This window comes from Numenius arquata, chromosome 3 (assembly GCF_964106895.1).
Source record: "Numenius arquata chromosome 3, bNumArq3.hap1.1, whole genome shotgun sequence".
In the NCBI taxonomy this organism is placed as follows: domain Eukaryota; kingdom Metazoa; phylum Chordata; class Aves; order Charadriiformes; family Scolopacidae; genus Numenius; species Numenius arquata.
Genome location: NC_133578.1, coordinates 68,665,326 through 68,683,435, shown reverse-complemented (window position 1 = coordinate 68,683,435; position 18,110 = coordinate 68,665,326). Strand labels below are relative to the sequence as shown.

The 18,110-nt window shown below is 38.5% G+C and overlaps 1 protein-coding gene across 1 annotated transcript in view; it reads right to left on the bottom strand.

Annotated features, from left to right (window-relative positions):
• EFR3A (EFR3 homolog A) overlaps nt 1–17,513 on the bottom strand; it is an 80,650-nt gene extending 63,137 nt beyond the window's left edge. Inside the window, exons 1-2 of the mRNA XM_074144848.1 lie at nt 17,446–17,513; nt 12,367–12,420 (exon numbers count right to left, since the gene is read on the bottom strand). Coding sequence (XP_074000949.1) covers nt 12,367–12,376 — 10 coding nt within the window. The 5' untranslated portion in view covers nt 12,377–12,420; nt 17,446–17,513. The remainder of the gene's footprint in view (nt 1–12,366; nt 12,421–17,445) is intronic.
• Nucleotides 17,514–18,110: the final 597 nt, after the last annotated feature.

The window sequence follows — 18,110 nt, the reverse complement described above, 5'->3', positions numbered from 1 at the left end:
AGCACTCTCTATTTTTAATAACAGCATTAAGAATATCTAATATTACACTGGTTCCAGTGAAAGAAGCTCTACGGCTTATTATGAATTTTGCTTCTCGGTTCTTGTCCTTATTTACCTTTCTATTAAGCTGGCCATAAAAAGGTCATTTCTTCTCATCACTAAAGCAACCCCAAAAGGAAATTTTGTCACTCTGACTTCAGTAGACACCTAGAAAGACAGATCTACATGAATCTCCTTGACCCCTCTCCATCACAGCTGGCACTAATAACCTGTTTATGGTAAAAAAAAAAAATGCATAAAGTCCAGCTTTCATTCTTGCTTTCAATATTGGAACTCATTTCCTGACTGCGAACCCAGGTGATAAACCCAGAGGAGGGAAAAAAAAAAAAAAAAAAAAAAAAAGAGGTTTTGTGTCATGATACTCCTATTTCTAAACAAATAGTGATTTCATAAATCAGTGAAAAATGGGGACATAAGCAAACTACTGGATTAAAGGAGAAGAGGGGGGAAAAGGAGGCTTGGGGTGCTTTGTGTACTCTTTGAAGCACATGAACTGGCATTATTCCTCCATCCAGAGCAATAGTAAAGAACGGAGCAGATTCATTACAAACACTGATAAAATCCCCACTGTACTTAAAGGCCACATCCAGTAACACACAGAGTCAGCAGGATACCCTTTACCCACTATTTAATTTGGAATAAAAAAGTAAAGAAGGATTGACAATATCGCAGCAGCCTCCTCCTACTCTCTCTACTTAACACAAAGACTTTGATCCGTCTCCCCCTGTCCAAATGCCTGGCTCCTTCCAAGACCAGTGGGTACAGGAGAATGGAGTGTCCCCAGCACAGTGATGACTGTGGCATGGAAGGAAGCTCCCAATACCAGACAGACTATCCTGTTCAAGGTCTGGCTTCACCTCGGCTCTAACGTAGTCTCTAACCCAGCGAGCAAATTTCGGAATACTGCATCCTTGAACGTATCACAGCTGCAGGTCAGGTGACTGTAACCTTTACAGGTACTTAAAGGCCAACAAACTTGCTTCACAGTCCTCCGTGGGTTCCACCAAGGAGGGGGGCTGCAACGCCTTTACCTCCCCTACCACCTCATTCCCACATCGCTGCAGGTGGGGAGCGACATCTAGCACAGAAGACCATTCTACAGATGATGCAGCACCTCAGGACTGAGACGGACATTGTGCTTGAAGGAGAAGAAAGAGACCAAGGAGATATGGTTGGAAGGTAACAGGCCAAGCAGCAACCTATCTCTAGGGTGGCCAGGGGTTGATAATAAGCAGTTCTTGAGGAGTGTCAGTGGCAAAACTACTCCAAAAGGGCCACTGCCTCCCTCTGGAGCCTTCAAACCACACATCTGGTCAGCAGGTTGGCTGACTACAGGTAAAATAAATGCTAAATAAATGCTAAATGCTTCAATAAGCTTTGGTGACTGCTACTTTAGCCCAGGCTACAGAATCCCTCCCAGATGCTCAAGGTGGCCAGACCTTTTCTTCCCAGGACCAGCACCAGGCAGCAAGGCAGATGGCAGACAGGGATTTTCTCTGTGCCAGTTCTAGTTTTAAAAGTTCTAAACCATATTTTCCACACTCCCTTTTCCATTGCATTTCCTCACAGATTACAGGACACAGCCCTCAGTCCCAGCAAGGAACAAAGTTACCTCATTGTTTGCACACTTGCTGCTTGCTTCTGTTTTGCTACACGAATTTGTGTGTTTTGAGGATGAGAGGGGAGGGGAAGAAGGCAGCACCAAGAGGAAGCTGGGACAAGAGCACAGCTCTGGGTACAATTCTAGGCAGGGTGTTAGGACACAGTATGTTGATAGTCTATTAAGTAGCGGCTGAAGCAAAGCAAATCACCTCACAGCGATGTTGCAAATTACACAAGCTCCCATTGTAAATGTGGTAATGTTACAATTAATGGTACATTTAAAGTCTCAGGTTTATGGCAGTAGCACTTATGGATTACTTGGCATCTCTTAGAACATAAGTGGTCAAATACCTTTCAGCAGATGTCTTGATTCCAAGGTCAGAGCCAGGAAAGAAACTGAAATGACTCCTGACACATGGGAAAGTTGGCAGAATGTCTAAAGATCTACCTTGCTGGTCAACTGAAATCTGTATTATACAGCAGATTCTTCTCTTTCTGAAGCTGTGGCTTTCCTACACCAAGCAACATATGGAACAGTGTCAAGAAGATTTTACTATTACTACATATTTGTACTATTTGAAGAGAGCTTGAAGGATGGCAGCGGTAAATCTTGATCACCACCTGCCCTATAGAAGACAGTCTGACTTCAAACCAGCCAGTAACCGGTCAGCAAGTGCCCACGGTTGCAAGTCTTCTCAGGGTGACAAACACCTGAAACTTAGTGCATTGAAAACTGAATGGAGAGAAGCATGCAGAAGTTTCCCGATTATTGCTACTTCTTCCATTTTCTTAAGCCAATGCTGCTTGTTTTCTTGATCCAGTCCACAGGGGAAGAACACAGCTGCCTTGGCAAGAACTCCCAGAATCTTATGCTGCTGCCCACCTATTTCCTCAGACAGAAGGATGCTCAGAACAGTTGTGTCATTCCTTTGCCACAGGTATCCTCTGACTGCAGGCTGGGAGGATTAAATTCTTCACTCCTGCCCAATGGTGCAATGCACAGCCGAAGTAGATCAGGGAGTGGGTACCTCATTGTCACTTGAATTGCCTCATGAAGAAAAATGAGGCATAAGAAGCCTTCTGTGAGTGAAAACAGCATATGTGTCATGTTTAAAAGTCCTGATAAGAAGGAAACAAAGGTTCACAGGCCCCCTTTCTGGAAGCCTCAAAGCTAATGCAGTGGAAAGGTTTAGCTCAGGGAACAAGGTTTTAACTACTTCAGAGTAAACCACTGAACTGCATATAAGACATGTAAGAGCGTGTTGATGTCGATATTAATTTTTCTATTAAAACACGCCAAATGATAACATAAGCACGGCCAGAGCTTCAAAACCAAGTCTTAACCTCATTTGAGCGCACTCAGCTACAGACTTCAGTAAACATACACTGAATTACAAAATTTTGAAAAACATTTCCTGGTTAGAAAGAAAACTTTCTGTATACAAGTAATTCAATACCACATTCCATGAACTTTATTCCCCCCGCCCAAACACATGGTACGTAAAAAGCAACATAAAAAAGAGAACGGGTGAAAACTTTTCTGTGAATCTAGAACCATACTGTGGTATCTACATTGAGAAAACCGAGTGCTGTAATGTTTCTGAGACACAAACACAGGGCTCAAAACATGACAAAACATCTGTTCCTGTTCAGTAACAAAGTGTTTAAATTGTATTGACATTATTGAAAAATGAAATGCTAAACAAAAATATCGTAATGTTAATTTGAAAAACAGTCACAGAAGATACATAATAAGCTTAAGAACTCAAATTCTTATTCGAGTCACACCAATCTTCAATTAAGTACCCTCTTTGTGCCTATACCTACCTACCCATTCATTTTCACAGAAAGTATTGACAAAATGGGATATTGCAATTTGGACATGCGAAGAAGAATATTAAAATAATTTGGAATCAAAAGTTTGAAAAAAACTCTTTACATTTTATCAAGAACAGTTCCACAGAGCTGCCCACACACTCCATTACACACACTTGCTTTTCTCTGCAGAGCGCCTTACCTACTTCACCCTGCCTTCACAGAAGAACAGGTTTGTGCTACAACAGTCAAGCAGAAGTTCATGCAACAACTTTTCAATATTAACAGTTTTAAACACAGACATGGAAGACAGAAGTTACACTAAGAAAACTTCCTTCTATATCTTTGTGATTGTTATCTGTCCCGTTAGTTCTAAAAAGTGTTCCAGCTTGGATTCAGGTTTCCCAGAAAAACTGAAAAGCTGCAGTTGAAAAATTCTAAAATATCTTCTCCTCTCCAAAACAGTGAGATTTAAAGGTAGAACACATGCCTATCTAGAACCACATATCCCAGGTAATTAAAAAGCAGTTTCCCCCCTCTTGTAATTTCTAATCAGCCACAGAATACACAAGGAACACACATGCAGCTGATTGCTTTTCTGTGCATCTTTAGTACCTAAAGGCTATTTATGTCCCTTTGCTACTGCCACCAAACTGTTCAGTCTAGGAGACGGACAGCTGTAGTAGCAGTGATATATATACATATATTGTTAATCAGCAAGTCTTCAGTGTCCCAGCTTTCTGTAGAAACCAGACAGGACAGGACATCTGTGGGTACACAGACTCATTGGTTTCTAGAGCAAGCATTCTTCCCCACAACCAGCGCTTCTCACTACGCTGCAATTCCAAATCCAGATTAAATTTGCAAAAATAATGTTTGGTCAATTCTGAAGAACTTTAAGCTCATGCCTAAACCAATGTCAATAACAAATCACAAACTCATTGGGGAAAAAAAAAAAAAAAAAAGAACACACACACATACAGAAAAAGTCTTGGATCCAGCCTGCACTGCATTTATTACAAGATGAGAACTCTGGTAATCGTATCAGATGCTCAAACACATCAGATCCAGACCAATTATACTTTAGTAACTATTCATATTATATTACTTAGGAAGTTTAAAAGTAGGGTGTCAGCATCTCAAAATCCTTTTCTAACCTTTAAACAGTTATGTTCTAGTTTAATGAAAATGAGAGAATCTATTTTAATCACATAAATTATTTTGTATTTGTTAGAACTACAGGTGACCAACAAAATATCTGAAAATTTATCTTCACAGGTTTTCTTACGTACTAACAGCTTTACAAAAATATCAGGAAAGAGAACTGATTTAATATAATGACATGGCTAAGTGTTAGGTTGAAATTCCTTACTCATTGTCTTACTAAGGAATGAGTAAGCATTCTCAAGGCACAATTAAATATTTGGGGTGCCCATTTCAAGCCAAAGTACAGACCTTAAACAGCAAAATACTGTAACGTGTTCCAGTACAGTTTAGAATCACAACTATGCTCTTCTTGAAAATGAAAGGACTGAGACCTTTAATAGATCTCAAGTTGGATATGAAATGGAAGGCTGAGTTATAAAGACACCAACTATTTTTTGAAATCTTGGGGTCTAGAATTCTACTCAGACTTTACATGGTATAAATCTATTTTTTAAAAAGCCACTGAATTTAAAAAGAACTAAAAAAATGTTTATTTTGAAATCAAATATTTACCTTTTCTCACATAATTGTTGGGGATTTTGCATGTCTTTATGAAAGATTAGTTCTTACTGCCATGTTTCTAGTCTAGAAAAATGATTCAATATTTGAAAGAAGGCAAAGTTCTTAAACACAAAATACCAGTACTCCAGCAGCATTCATTTCACGAGCTCAGTTATTTGCACATGTAAATTATCAAAGACTAGACAGTTCTTTACCGACAATGAAACCTTTTTGCTCTGAATTAAAAGCATGCAAGTCACACTCCCGCAATATTTGTAGTACACAAATACATTTACTGATTTCAACTTCTGTTGAAGAAAATTAATTTGCTTTTTATATTTTGTACTTAGGCATATTAAGAACTTTCCTAGTTTACAAATTACTTGCTAGTCTTAAGATTCCTAAATATACCTGTGCAAGACAAGAATTCTATAATTGTTTTAACCTTTGAAATGTAAACAATTATGACATGTCCCTTATGTTATAAAAACTCATACTGACCTCTACGTGGCTTGTATTCTACCAAAAGGCTTGCACTGTTGAAGCCAGCATGTTACCAGCAAGTCATATGCCATTGCCTTGAACACATCAGCTACAAACAGAATTTGCTAGTATATTCATAGACACGCACTCCAGAATACAGAACCAAGTAGAACTTTGGCTGCTCAGCTAAGCAGCTTCAAAATAACAAAATCCAGAACTTTTCTCACCTTTGAACATGACCATTAGTTGAAATCTACAAGTGAGTAGATACGGAAGAATCTCATTCATCTTTTTTTAATACTCCAACTTTCTGCTCATTTCTGTCTAATTCCTGCATGAACTAATCTTGAATGACTCAACTTTCTAGAAATGAAATAACACTCTTTGAAATCCAAGAGGCATGCACACAGTTCACTTCCATCTTCAGCAATTCACAAGGTACCCAATTCTCTAGAGAGCCACTGGGGTTACGAGCGGTCAACGATGGGAGAGAAAGTCCATATACCATGTAAAGGGAAAACCAACATATTTTTAAAAGCAATTTACCCGAGTCTTTCCACAGACATGCATTTTTAATCACACAGTGGAAAACTTACCCCCCCCTCCCAAAAATCAATTTTTCTTTGTTGTCATGCATAAAAAAATGGGACACTTGCATGCATGATCAGCAGGAGCCTCCTTACCCTTTCGTCCCATGATTGAGAAATCAATAGCAAACAATGCTGCACATGAAGGTTAATCGACTGACAGGAAAACCAGCTGCAAAGTGATTTCTGTAAATAACAATGACAGCCATATTTTAATAAAACCTGAAAAACTATTAAGCTACTTTTCAACATTTGGTGAACTGTCCATGTATAGTTTAAAAGCACATGTAGGCTTTGATGGGGACAGAATTAAGTTAACCTCTAAAGCATTTGATTTCCTATGCTGTATGTCCAGATTATGCACACATAAATTATGGCAGCTGAAAAAATAAATTCTTCAGGTTGAGATAAGAAATGGATGAAACAAAATTGTTCATATCTTGGCTATACCGAAGTGTGTTCCAAAACAAATGGAAGGAATGAAAGGAGAAATAACGTTAATGATGTTACTAGTTATTTGCAATGTGTTAGTATGAGTGCTTTGCACTTTCTATGGAACTGCTCCTAAACATTAACTTTCCCAAATGGGGTTTGGATGTGTACATAGAAAGAACTAACAGCTAACAGAAAACAACAAAATGAACATTTGTTCAAAATGAACAAGTCTTAAAGAAAACCATGCAGATTCATCAAAGAACATGGAAGCCGCCACCAGCACACAAAGTTGCTTAGAGTATCATGAGTGAAATAAACAAATGTACAAAAAGCTACAGTTTTCCAGCTACAAGTTTCTGGAGTTTTTGTTCTTATCTTAATCAATGGGTACCTCTGGAGAAGTTACTACTTTTTTTCAGTATAGAAAAGACAATCACCTAAAAAACAGATGAAAATATCTGCATCTAAGAGTTTGCATACTGAAAGCATTTATTGTAAATTATTATGTAGAGAATCCATTATATATTTTGTGGCCATAGTATTATAATAGTTACAGATATTCTGAAATACGGTTATTTTCCTTTACTGGCCTCGGTCTAGCAAATGGCAAACTGCCAAAGGCAGCCCAAACCACAACATTCTCTGTTTTTCAAGTTCCCATGTTGGTTGGGTTAGGAGCTGAAAGATTTACTTGATACAGGGCTGCTTGTGTTTCTCATCCTCTAAGGTACTAGAATCGAGCAGCAGGCAATGGTTTGAGATACTCCCCCATTCTGTAATAGCCAAAATATGAAAATTGTATAGGATTATAATATATTTAACACCATTCTAATTGGTCAACAATATGTCAGAAAATAAATAGGGTTTCTACTGCATATAAAATAGATTAAAGCAATTACAAAAACTGCTTCATTAAGTGGAAGGCCCCATTTAGGGTTTTAAAGTATCAAGGGTACATGAGAAACATACTCCAGATGAGAAAAAAAAAGTACACTAGTCAGAAAGAGTGGAGAAAGTTATTAATTAGAACTATGGCTCAATTTTCACTAAAAACATTAGAATACTTAGCCCATGAAATATTTATATAGACTGATTTAGGAACACCTCTCCAGCCACCCTGGGTATTTTAGAACTGTATTTTGCAGGGAAATAAATATTCCCTTCTCATTAAGAATCTTGTTATTACTTACTTATTATATACAGAATAAAAACTAGAATTGCAAAAGACAAATAAATGAATTCCCAAAAATTGACGGAAGAAACCCAAAACGAGGGGATTATCTGCCACTTAAAATGCATTAAGAACATTAAATACGAGTTAAGAATTCACTCATTTCAAATTCCATTTCAAGTGCTGCTTTCCTTCCTACGCTTGGCAAGGAAGCTCTATTCAAAAAGAAAATTCTAATTTTAAGTTTGTTGTCATTTTTTGGTTTTGGGGGGAAGGGTGGATTGTTTGTTTGCTTAAAGACCATGAAGCAACTTAACTGAGAGAAGTAACATCCTTGAACAAAAACAAACAAAAAAAAAAAGGCAACCGCTATTCAATTGTTCTATCCTTATTTACTTTCATCTCCCACAAACTAGGGAAGCCACCAGTACACACCAACTGCATACTAGCTGTCTCTGCAAAGACAACTGGCAAAAAGCCACATGGTGCCTGGAAAGCTGAGGAAACAAAATGTTACGTAGTTTAATGAGAAGCAATCAATGCATTGAGCATATTTGGAGAAGCGTTTTGAAGTTACCAAAACAAGTCATTTCACTGTAACCAAGAACAGGCCAAATCATGGATTTTTCACATAACTGATACTTGCATCTCTTAAATCAGTGGTCTCTTTCTACCTGACGAGTATTTGACAGAATAGCATAGGAGATGTTCATATTTCTAAATTTCACAGCAGTAATCCAAGGGAAGAATGTGGGACAATTATATTTGTCAAAATCATTAATTTTATTTATTTGCTCTCTTAATTTCATTTTACAATCAGTCAGACAAGGACCTGCTAATCAGCCACTAAAATCAGTTTAACATAACAATCATTATTAACAAAACCTTGAAAAGCGAAGCTATAATTAGGAATGTAAATGCTAAGAACAAGAGAAAAGAACAAGAAAAAAATTCACACACATAGCTACCACAAGTAAAATACATTCATAGTCAGCAGGTGTTCTCATCTGTATCACACATAATTTTTCTAGTCCAAGCAATTTCCTTCGGTATAAAATCTACCTTTAAGTTAAATATTTCACTGAAGTCAGGGAATACAGCCAGTAAGTGGGTTAGCTTTTTCTGAAAAAAAACTCATTATCTACCAAACCGTATTTCAAGCATCTGATTAAGTGTGAGTATCTGGAACATAATGTCCAAAAGAAGAGAGTCTTAAACAAATGTTTTGATAAAGGATTTAGCAATGCTTTTTTTCCTCAACAGAAACATTAGTATCATTTCAATCCAAATGCAGCCAACAAAAAACCCTACCAAAAGACACCCATGTTCCATAACAGAAGTATGTTAAATGAAATGATCTGTACAAATTATTGCATAGGAAATTGAGAGCAAATTTGTGACAAATGAAAAAAACATACTGCCTGCACTGCAAAGGCTATCTGGTTAAAGTTCTTTGCTTTTGTTTTTAAATAAAAGAAATAATTAATCTCTTAATCCACGGTTTCTTTGTGATGAGGAACAGCTAAATTGGTTAATAAAATAGCTGTGGCTCAAACCAATCTAATCCTACTGTATTATATTAGCAGTAAGAAAACACATTTGCTTTCTCAACATTTCAGAACTTGCATTTCAACTTCAGATGAAGACATCATGTTCGTAAGCATATCTTGCATCAACGCCCATGGTATTTGCACAAGAAGAGCTACACATAAAAGTTATAGCTACAAAGGATATTGGGGGAAACAATGCTTTGGCAAGGATGCTAATAAGTGCTGCAGCAACTACAGGGCATTACACTTCCAATACAGACTAGATGTCAACACAAACGCCATGCCATGACTAGCCAAAACCAAGCACTTCTACACTTTAAGAGAGTAGATTGAAAATTTTGTATTTATGGGCTATTACTGCACTGGGACTAAAACCTAAATATTGTTTCATTAAGGACTCAATGCAGTGCTATATCCCCATATTCTTAAGTGGAATCACTAAGCAGCAACATCAATAGAAAACTGGATAATCCAATATGTAACAAACAACTACTGCAGAGACAGCCCCCACATGACTGAGATGAGGTTAAATGAGAAGAACATGACCTTTGGTAAACTACCTGTGTTCATCTCTCTCCCGCTCAATACCACATGCCAGTTCTGACTACATGCCTGTTTTTTGGACAGTTAATATCGAGGGGGATAAGAAGTATATTGTCCTGTGAAGGTTTCACGTACATCAACTCCAAGGCTGATTTCTAAAGCCTCTCTAGGAACAGCTAAAGTCTCCAGAAAGACTTAACTAGGTCTCCCTGTCCAGTCTTTCCCTAATACCAGTATCTCGGCCTCTCCTGACCTTCCAAACTACCACCTTTAGACCTAGACATTCCCTAACTACTGTACTGCAAAAAAAGGGGTAAAAATATTGCCAGGAACTGATAGAGACGCAGGACAGCAAGCAGGACAACACTGGAAGAAGGAGTTGGTTGGTATGACCTGAGAACTCCATCAAACTTGCCTTTTAACTAGATACTATTCTACTTTGTTCATAAAGAACTCTTTCTAGCATGACAGAAAACATTTTTGGAAATTATTTTACTCCAACAGTCTTTTCCACAATTTATTCCAAAAGATGCTCAATGGACTTCTTGATGTGTGGGATGAGAGAACTCCATGTGGAAAAAAAAAAAAAAAAAAAACAACAAAAAAACCACCTCAGCCTTTAGAAACAACTGAGCTTTTCAGATTTCAAAGATAAATGCTTTAAGATTTCAAAGTAACACTAAATAGCAGTAGCAACCTGTTTCGTCAATATGCTCTGAAAAGAATCCTGCAGAATCTCTAAAGCAGCCTAAATTAGCAGGCAGAAGCCTTCCCTTTCACATGCAACAAAGTTGAAGTCTTGAAGGCTGTCCCTATGCACATTCATAAAACATACAACTAGCCATAAAGTGATGCTTGCGTGCATTAAAATATAACCATAGTTCTCCTTCACCACAATTTTTGCAAGGAAAATATTAAAAAAGTACTGTTATTTTGCAAGAATTACAATACATACACATCTGTTAGGTTGCCTTCCCTTTACCCACACACTTAAAAAAAACATCAAATATACACAGAAAAGAAATAAATGGCTATGTAGTTCTGAATGTCCCACAACAGACAAATATCGCAACCAGTTGTTTCAGTCTCCTTTAAGTTCCGTCTGACTTTGTAGTAATGCAGCCTCTACAGACATCAGGGTAAAGAGTGTTAATAACGACCCTGAACAAAACATACCTGGTTTAGAAAAAAAATAAAATAAAATCTTACTTTTCCATTTTAACTGTTTAAAAAAAACACACACTCCATAGCAAAAGTGAATATCACGATAGAGGCCTTAATTGTACTAAACACAGCAGGAGTTCATTGCATTACCAAAGCTGAACTACAGCACAGTTGGAACAATTTATGTCAGCTGCTTCTCATGTAAATATACAACATAATACACACATATTGGCCACTGTTTTGTTACAAAATGTCATGTCTACGTAGAGGAATAATTTTAACTATTTACCACAAAAGCAGAAAACACCTAAATAATTACAGTAAGGTATTTTACATGAGAGTGGTTCAAACAACACAAAACATCGAAGTATTTTCCCAGTTACAGACTAGCCTTTTGTGTGTGACACAAAACCTGGAATTACTGTAAGACATTTTTAAGTACCCAGAAGTCACAGCTTACAACAAATATCAAGTCACCGCAAAAAAATAAAAAATAAATAAATGCTCAAACATTTCGTCATGAAATTAAACATTTGTGAAACTCATTACAAACCTATAACTAAAGATCACTCAATATGATCGATACTGGGATTTTATGAAGACCTCTTTATCCTCTGGATAAAGCAGTCTGCTTTATCTAAAGAGTCTTGTTAGTAACTTTACTAGAGACTATGCAGGATTTCTCTAAATACAAAATAGAAAAATAAAAAAAAAATTAGTTGCAATTTTTAATATAATTTTTAATGTAATTTGAGCCTTTGTGTTAGAGAAATTTGCTACTCTTTAAGGTAAATAATTTTATATTTAGAAACAGCAAAATCTCATTTAACTCTGAATGTCAAAAGTCTTATTACTTTATGTCCCAAATAGTAATTCTTCTGACAACAGTATTTGTAAATTTTCCAAAGCTAGGATTATAGCTATATCAGAATATCTTTTTCTTTTCTGCATACAACTATTTCAGAATGTACTTTAAATCACAAAAATTCATCAATGTTAAACTGTGTACGTCTTACTGAAATGGAAAATGCAGAGCACATATTAGGTTCCTTTGAAAATTACACAGAGATCTACAAAGGCAGAACCTGGACAATACTGAGATCTTAAATATCTTAAAAATGACAGCAAGTATCATAATTTGGCTTTATTCCGTTTTAATTTTGGCAGAATCTCTAGCCCACAAAGAAAATACTGCAGTAGTAAACACCCCTAAATACTGTCTTAACATATTTAAGGTGACAATACTTACTGCCAGGCATGGTTAAGCAGGAATCTGTCTTCAATTTTGCAAAGATACAATAAGCTATAAAAAAAAAAAAAAAAAAAAAAAAAAAAAATAAGTCACAACAATAGCTTTAGACAATTAACAGGCAAATAGACGTCGAAACTTAAGCAGAAAGAGCCAAAGTCACATACTTCAGCTCCAGTATCACAGAGGCTGTTACCACAGAAACCCAGATATCATTTTATCTGACCAGACCATATGTAGTTTTTTCCAGTTCTTGAAATCTAGTCGTTCTGTTCTTCCACTTGAGGCTTGAGCAAACATTCTTCTGTGTATTTATCGGGATGACTTTTTGAACTGCCACTGTTGATGATGCTAAATGGTGTATAGCCTTACAGGATCCTTCCAGTTCAAATGTAAATCTCAGCACTTCTCCGTTAAAAAGCCTGGGAAAGGTCTCTGCTCTATACAGAGAAAAATGATGCTGAAAAATCTGTGTATGGCACTGTCTAGGACATTTTTCTTGCAGTATCAAAAAATATAGATTTTTAAATCAGAGAGCAAGTTACTATAAAAAATAGCTGCTCAAAGGATTTTTTGATGCAATTAGGTATTTTCATACAATTAACTTAAATGGAGTTACAACAATCTATTTTGGGGATAAAAAAACCCTGATCTAACATTTAATTAATTAGTATTAAAACGCAAACCATTTGAAGATTTTTCTATATTAGATCACTGCATTTGGGTTTTATTAACTGCCCAATGCAACCTTCCTACAAATGTACCTTTTCATAAATAAGAAAAAAAAAATTCAGTTAAAAAGACTGTGTTGCTGTTTTCAAAGATAAAATAAAAAAAAACTAATTAAAAAAACCCAGCTAATGTTTTTTTTTTTTAATATGAACACCAAAAAACTATAATCCCAGACAGTGATAATGGGAGAATAAATATTTCTTTTGGTCACAAAATATGGTTAATGATCACACACTAAAGCAATGTTCACAGTTGCTAAAAATAAACTTTTTTCTCATCATATATGTATTTCAATCAAAGGTTCCAATTTGCTGATAGCAACTGAGATTAAAAATAGTGATTCAAAGTAATTTATTGAAAATATCCTATCCTATTAGAAAGCTGTAGGTCCCTCTCCAAGGACAGAGTTTAGAAGCAGCATAATTTTATATAAAGGAAGCATGTTCTGTGGATTGTGATGTTCAACAGACAAATGGAAGACTGAAATCTCCAATTTAGAGTGCAGTTAAGAATTTAGCTGAGAGATTACAGAAGACAGATTTACCGACAGAACATAAAACTGCAAAGAGCCTGATGAGAGGCTCAAGTAAGTCGAGCGCCAGAGACTCAGAACGTTTTACTGGCCATCACTACCAATCAGGAATTCAATAAATTTTGCTAGAACATTATCACTGTTACTGCTAGCAAAGTCAACTAACTTTAGAAGATATTAATGCAGGAATTACTAGAAAAGTTGTATAAGCAAATGAGGTGTTCAAATTGAAGATTTTTGGTTTTATTTTTAAATAGTTCACTGGATTTCTAGTCATTATATCATCTGTAACAAAACCAAAAATTCAGTATGGAGGTGGCCTGGTTTCTGCACGCAGAACAGACGACACAATTTCCTCTCCATAAAGTGTTCAGTCACAGGCTCATTACGCCTAGGGCAAAGTTAAGTCCACAGATGCTGATCTGTTACAGTAGAAGTAAAATAAATTAAGAAGCTTCCCACCATGAGTTTGCTCTGCTCTTTGTCACTGAATTAAATTTTATATCGGGGGGGGGAGGGGGAAATCCAGAATTTGATAAAGTAGAACTTGGCTGCAATTAAAAAAAAAAGAAAGAGATATAGCAAACCATGAGATATAACTTAGTTTTCCTCAATAGTCTAACACTTACTGTTTAACATTTTCCATATAATTTTGTGATATTTGACAGATCACCAGAAGCAAGTTAAGGATGTTATGTACCGATACAACGTCTCCTGCACCAAAGCAGCTGACTCCTAGATTTTAAAGAGGTAATTAAGAGTCACATCTGCTTCTCTACAGAGGACTAAGTTATTTGGTTTTCCTAAGAATATAATAGAAATTCTAAACACAATTATAATCAAAGTACAATGCTAGTGAATGTACCTTAAAAGGCAGATCAACACTTGTGTAACACATAAGGGTCATTTTTCTTAACAAAATATTTCAGTTTAGTTTTAAGGAGATTCTACACAATTTGGCTAGGATAAGGAAATCCACGGTCAATTTATTGTTCTATCAGATTCAGGCAGCAGTAACATAGAAATAAAAATACACTTTGTTCTACTTATTAGTTCTGATCATCTTTCTCCAGTTATATCCTTACATGTGATATTTTTGTCATTACTTAAAATAACCTGGGATCTGAAATTAAAGGATAGTTTATAAGCAGAACTATTTCTTATTATCATGAGATTCCATAAATAGCATTGAAAGCCAAACAGAAGAGCAGACATTTTTTTCCTGTCTGCCCTAAAACAACAGATCTCTGCAAAAAATCTAAAATGGAAAAATGTATATACCTTTGTGCTACAAATAAAGAAATAGAAGTCACCATACCTGAGGTTTTGTATTTTCTTTCAGTAAATCCACCATTATGTTATTCTATTATGTAACACAATAAATGATTAACTTGATTTTGAGTATTCAAAATGAAATTGCCATCTGGGCACCTATCCATTCCTCCACATTAAGCCAAAGAAGAGTACAGGTTTAAGGACCTCTGACAGCCAGGCAACCCAGGCTGGGCAGGCATGAGCTGAAAAGTTAAAAATACCCTGCACAGTAAGTTTTTACATCACTTGGTCCCCCACTCATATTTCCTATTTGAAAAATTAATCAGTGCCTTTAGTGTTGAAGGTAGGCAAATGGCCAATGCAATGCAAGATTAATAAGTCACACACTCATCCCTAAATATAGACAGTTAGGCTCCAACTACAATTCCCAGGATCCAAAACATGCAATATAAAATGGATTTTCATAGCACAGTGCAATTCTGTACCTGACTTTATTTTGGCTTAGCCTTCTCAGGTAGAGAAGCGATGCCACACATGAGTCTGGCTGTATTAATAAGGCTACCCTATTCTCTCACCCAAGAGAGTTCACCTAAACAGGCCCATCTAAAAGGCCATTTGTCCTGGCTCACCTTAGAGAATTCTAAGAGCAGGTGGTTTTAGGACAAGAAAAACCCTGCACATTAACTAAGTGTTCCTTAGCAACCCTTCCCACTATCTCAAAGGCTAGTTTAACCCAACATCCATTTCACTGGCAAAACTGAAAGCAATGCTCCCATGCCTAGGTACATACGTAGCCAGTGGTGGGTTAAAAATCCATCAGACAAATAGTTTTTGCTCTATTCCAATTATAGAAAAAATTACTTGCTTTGTTTAAAAATAACACAGTAATTTTACAATAATTACTTCATTACAGAGTTAGACTGGGCAGTTAAAGGTCACTGATACCAACCAAAGCTGTTTCTAACCTGAAATTTTACGATTTACTTTTCATAATTAGAAGTACAATCCCCGTTCATTATACCTGAAGTTCAATTGCCAAGTCTGATTCGTATTCTAATGCCTCCTTCCACTTGCATGTAACACAAAAATTGTTTATTCTTTTCTCCTGCACAAGTTTGAATCAGAAGTGGAAAGGAGGTACAGTTCATCATCAACCGCAAATATTTTCGTAACAGGATGCCAAACTTAAATATTTAACTTTAAAACCGTTGTTTAATTGCAAGCTATATTCTAATTACCCTTTTTGTAATTTTTTCCTGAATCAGAATTTAATCCCATTCTAGCACCATTTTTTTAAACAAATATTGACAGTGTTATTAAAATGCTTAAATAAAAATTATGTGTAAGACTTTACACTTATCAGGGCATTACAATCAAGACTTCAACCCCAAACCACCAATTTCTCAGGGAAATTTTACCACGTTTAAGACTGCCCATGCACTGAGTCTTCCAGCATGATGCCCTGAATACTAAAATTACTTAAGAAAACGTTTCAAATTATTTTGAACGCATTACAAAGTCTTCAGGAAGTAGATTACCTATACCTTCCCAAAGCCTTGGCTATTACTCTGGTTTTAGCTCACCTACTCAATTTGCACAGCAAACATCTGATGTAGCTTTACGAAGTATAACACCTTGAATGGGAATTAAAACTCTGGTTCTGAGTTACAGGCTTTTCCACCAGTTCTCCAACAGAGCACAGAGAACTCTCACTCTATAACAGGATCTCTTCTTCCTAGCATCTCAGGTCAAAGTACCATGGGATACCTCCCTAGATGTATTTAGCTTAACGAAAGCGAAGTTGTACTAAATTAGTTCTCAGTAACAGGATTTGCAAACCTACACCTCAATTATCTAAAGTACGGCTCCGTGCTGCACAATTAAGTTTAAAGTAAAAGATGAAGCTCACAGTGTAGTCCTTTTGTAAATTTGCATTGTGTTCGGTTAATGCTTAGCAATACCTTGCTGTGTTACGGTTCTATTTGAAGACGACCAGCTTGGGGAAGTCCCAAAGCCAGAGTCCTCGGATACTTCCCTGCTTTCAGACTGATACCACAGGGATGCCTGACCACACCGGACACGGCTGACTGCTGACAACAAGGTTTTGACTTATGATGGCCTCATGGAAGGCCCCTACCTCCGGAGGAGCGTCGAGCAGACACCACTCACGGGCCATAGGACCCCAGGTGCTCTCCTGGGGAAGGCCGGGGGGGGTCCCACTCGTTACCACAAGCCTCCCGGGACAGCTTTTGTGGAGGGGGAGCCCGCCCGGATGGAGGCCGGGAGCCTGCCCGCCGGCAACGGCGCTCAGCAGCGCCCACCGGGGCCGCTCCGGACTGAGGCCATGTCCTGCGGCTTTTCCTCCTGCCTCTCTCCCACCGCCCTGAGGGCTCCCTGCCGCCGCTCCCCTCAGCGCCCGCCCACTGCCGCGGCCTCCCCGCCCCTGGAGAGCGGGGAAGGGAGCGGAACAACGGGGAAATGAGACGGCTGCGAAGGTGAGGACAAGTAAAGGAAGCGCTTCCTGGCTGCCCCAGACTCACCTCAGCCACCTCTCCGGCTCGGTTGACCAGGCGCCATCTTTCCCCCCAGCCCCTCCATTATGCGGCCCGCGGCGCAATGCACGCCGGGAGCTGTAGTTCTGTGAGGGGCCGCGCCGCCTCCTCTCTCCACCCATCCCTCCAAACACACACAAGCAACGGCAAGGCGTCAGGGCGGAGGAGAGAGCACCCGAGACACTGCTCGGTCGCCCCGGGGCGAGGGGTCGCCCAGGTCGGGCGGAGGGCGAGGGGCCCTGCGGGCGGACACAACTCCCGGGAGCCCTTGCGGCTCAGACCGGCCGGCGGCAGAGGGGCGGGACCCAGAGGGCGAGGCGATCTGGCCCCGCCCCACTCCGCGGGCCCCGCCCCCGTCTCGGGGGGTCCCGTGACCGCCGGGACAGGGCGGCGGCCGCCAGGGCGGCACTGGTGCTTTGTCTTGCCCGGCGGGGACCGCAGCTCCGAGAGGCCCTGGGCAGCCGCTGTGGTAGCCCGGGTGAGGCGAGGCCTTGGCGGGGATTCTCCTTCCGAAGGAGATTTGGCTGTGCTGCCGCTACAACCTTCCCGTTCCTATGGCGGGGTGGTTCCGGGGGAGGTGTGTGTGGGGAAAGGCGGTGCCCTCTGTGAAGGACAGTGGCGTGCCCGAAGGGGAAAGGGTGTTTATTTCGTTA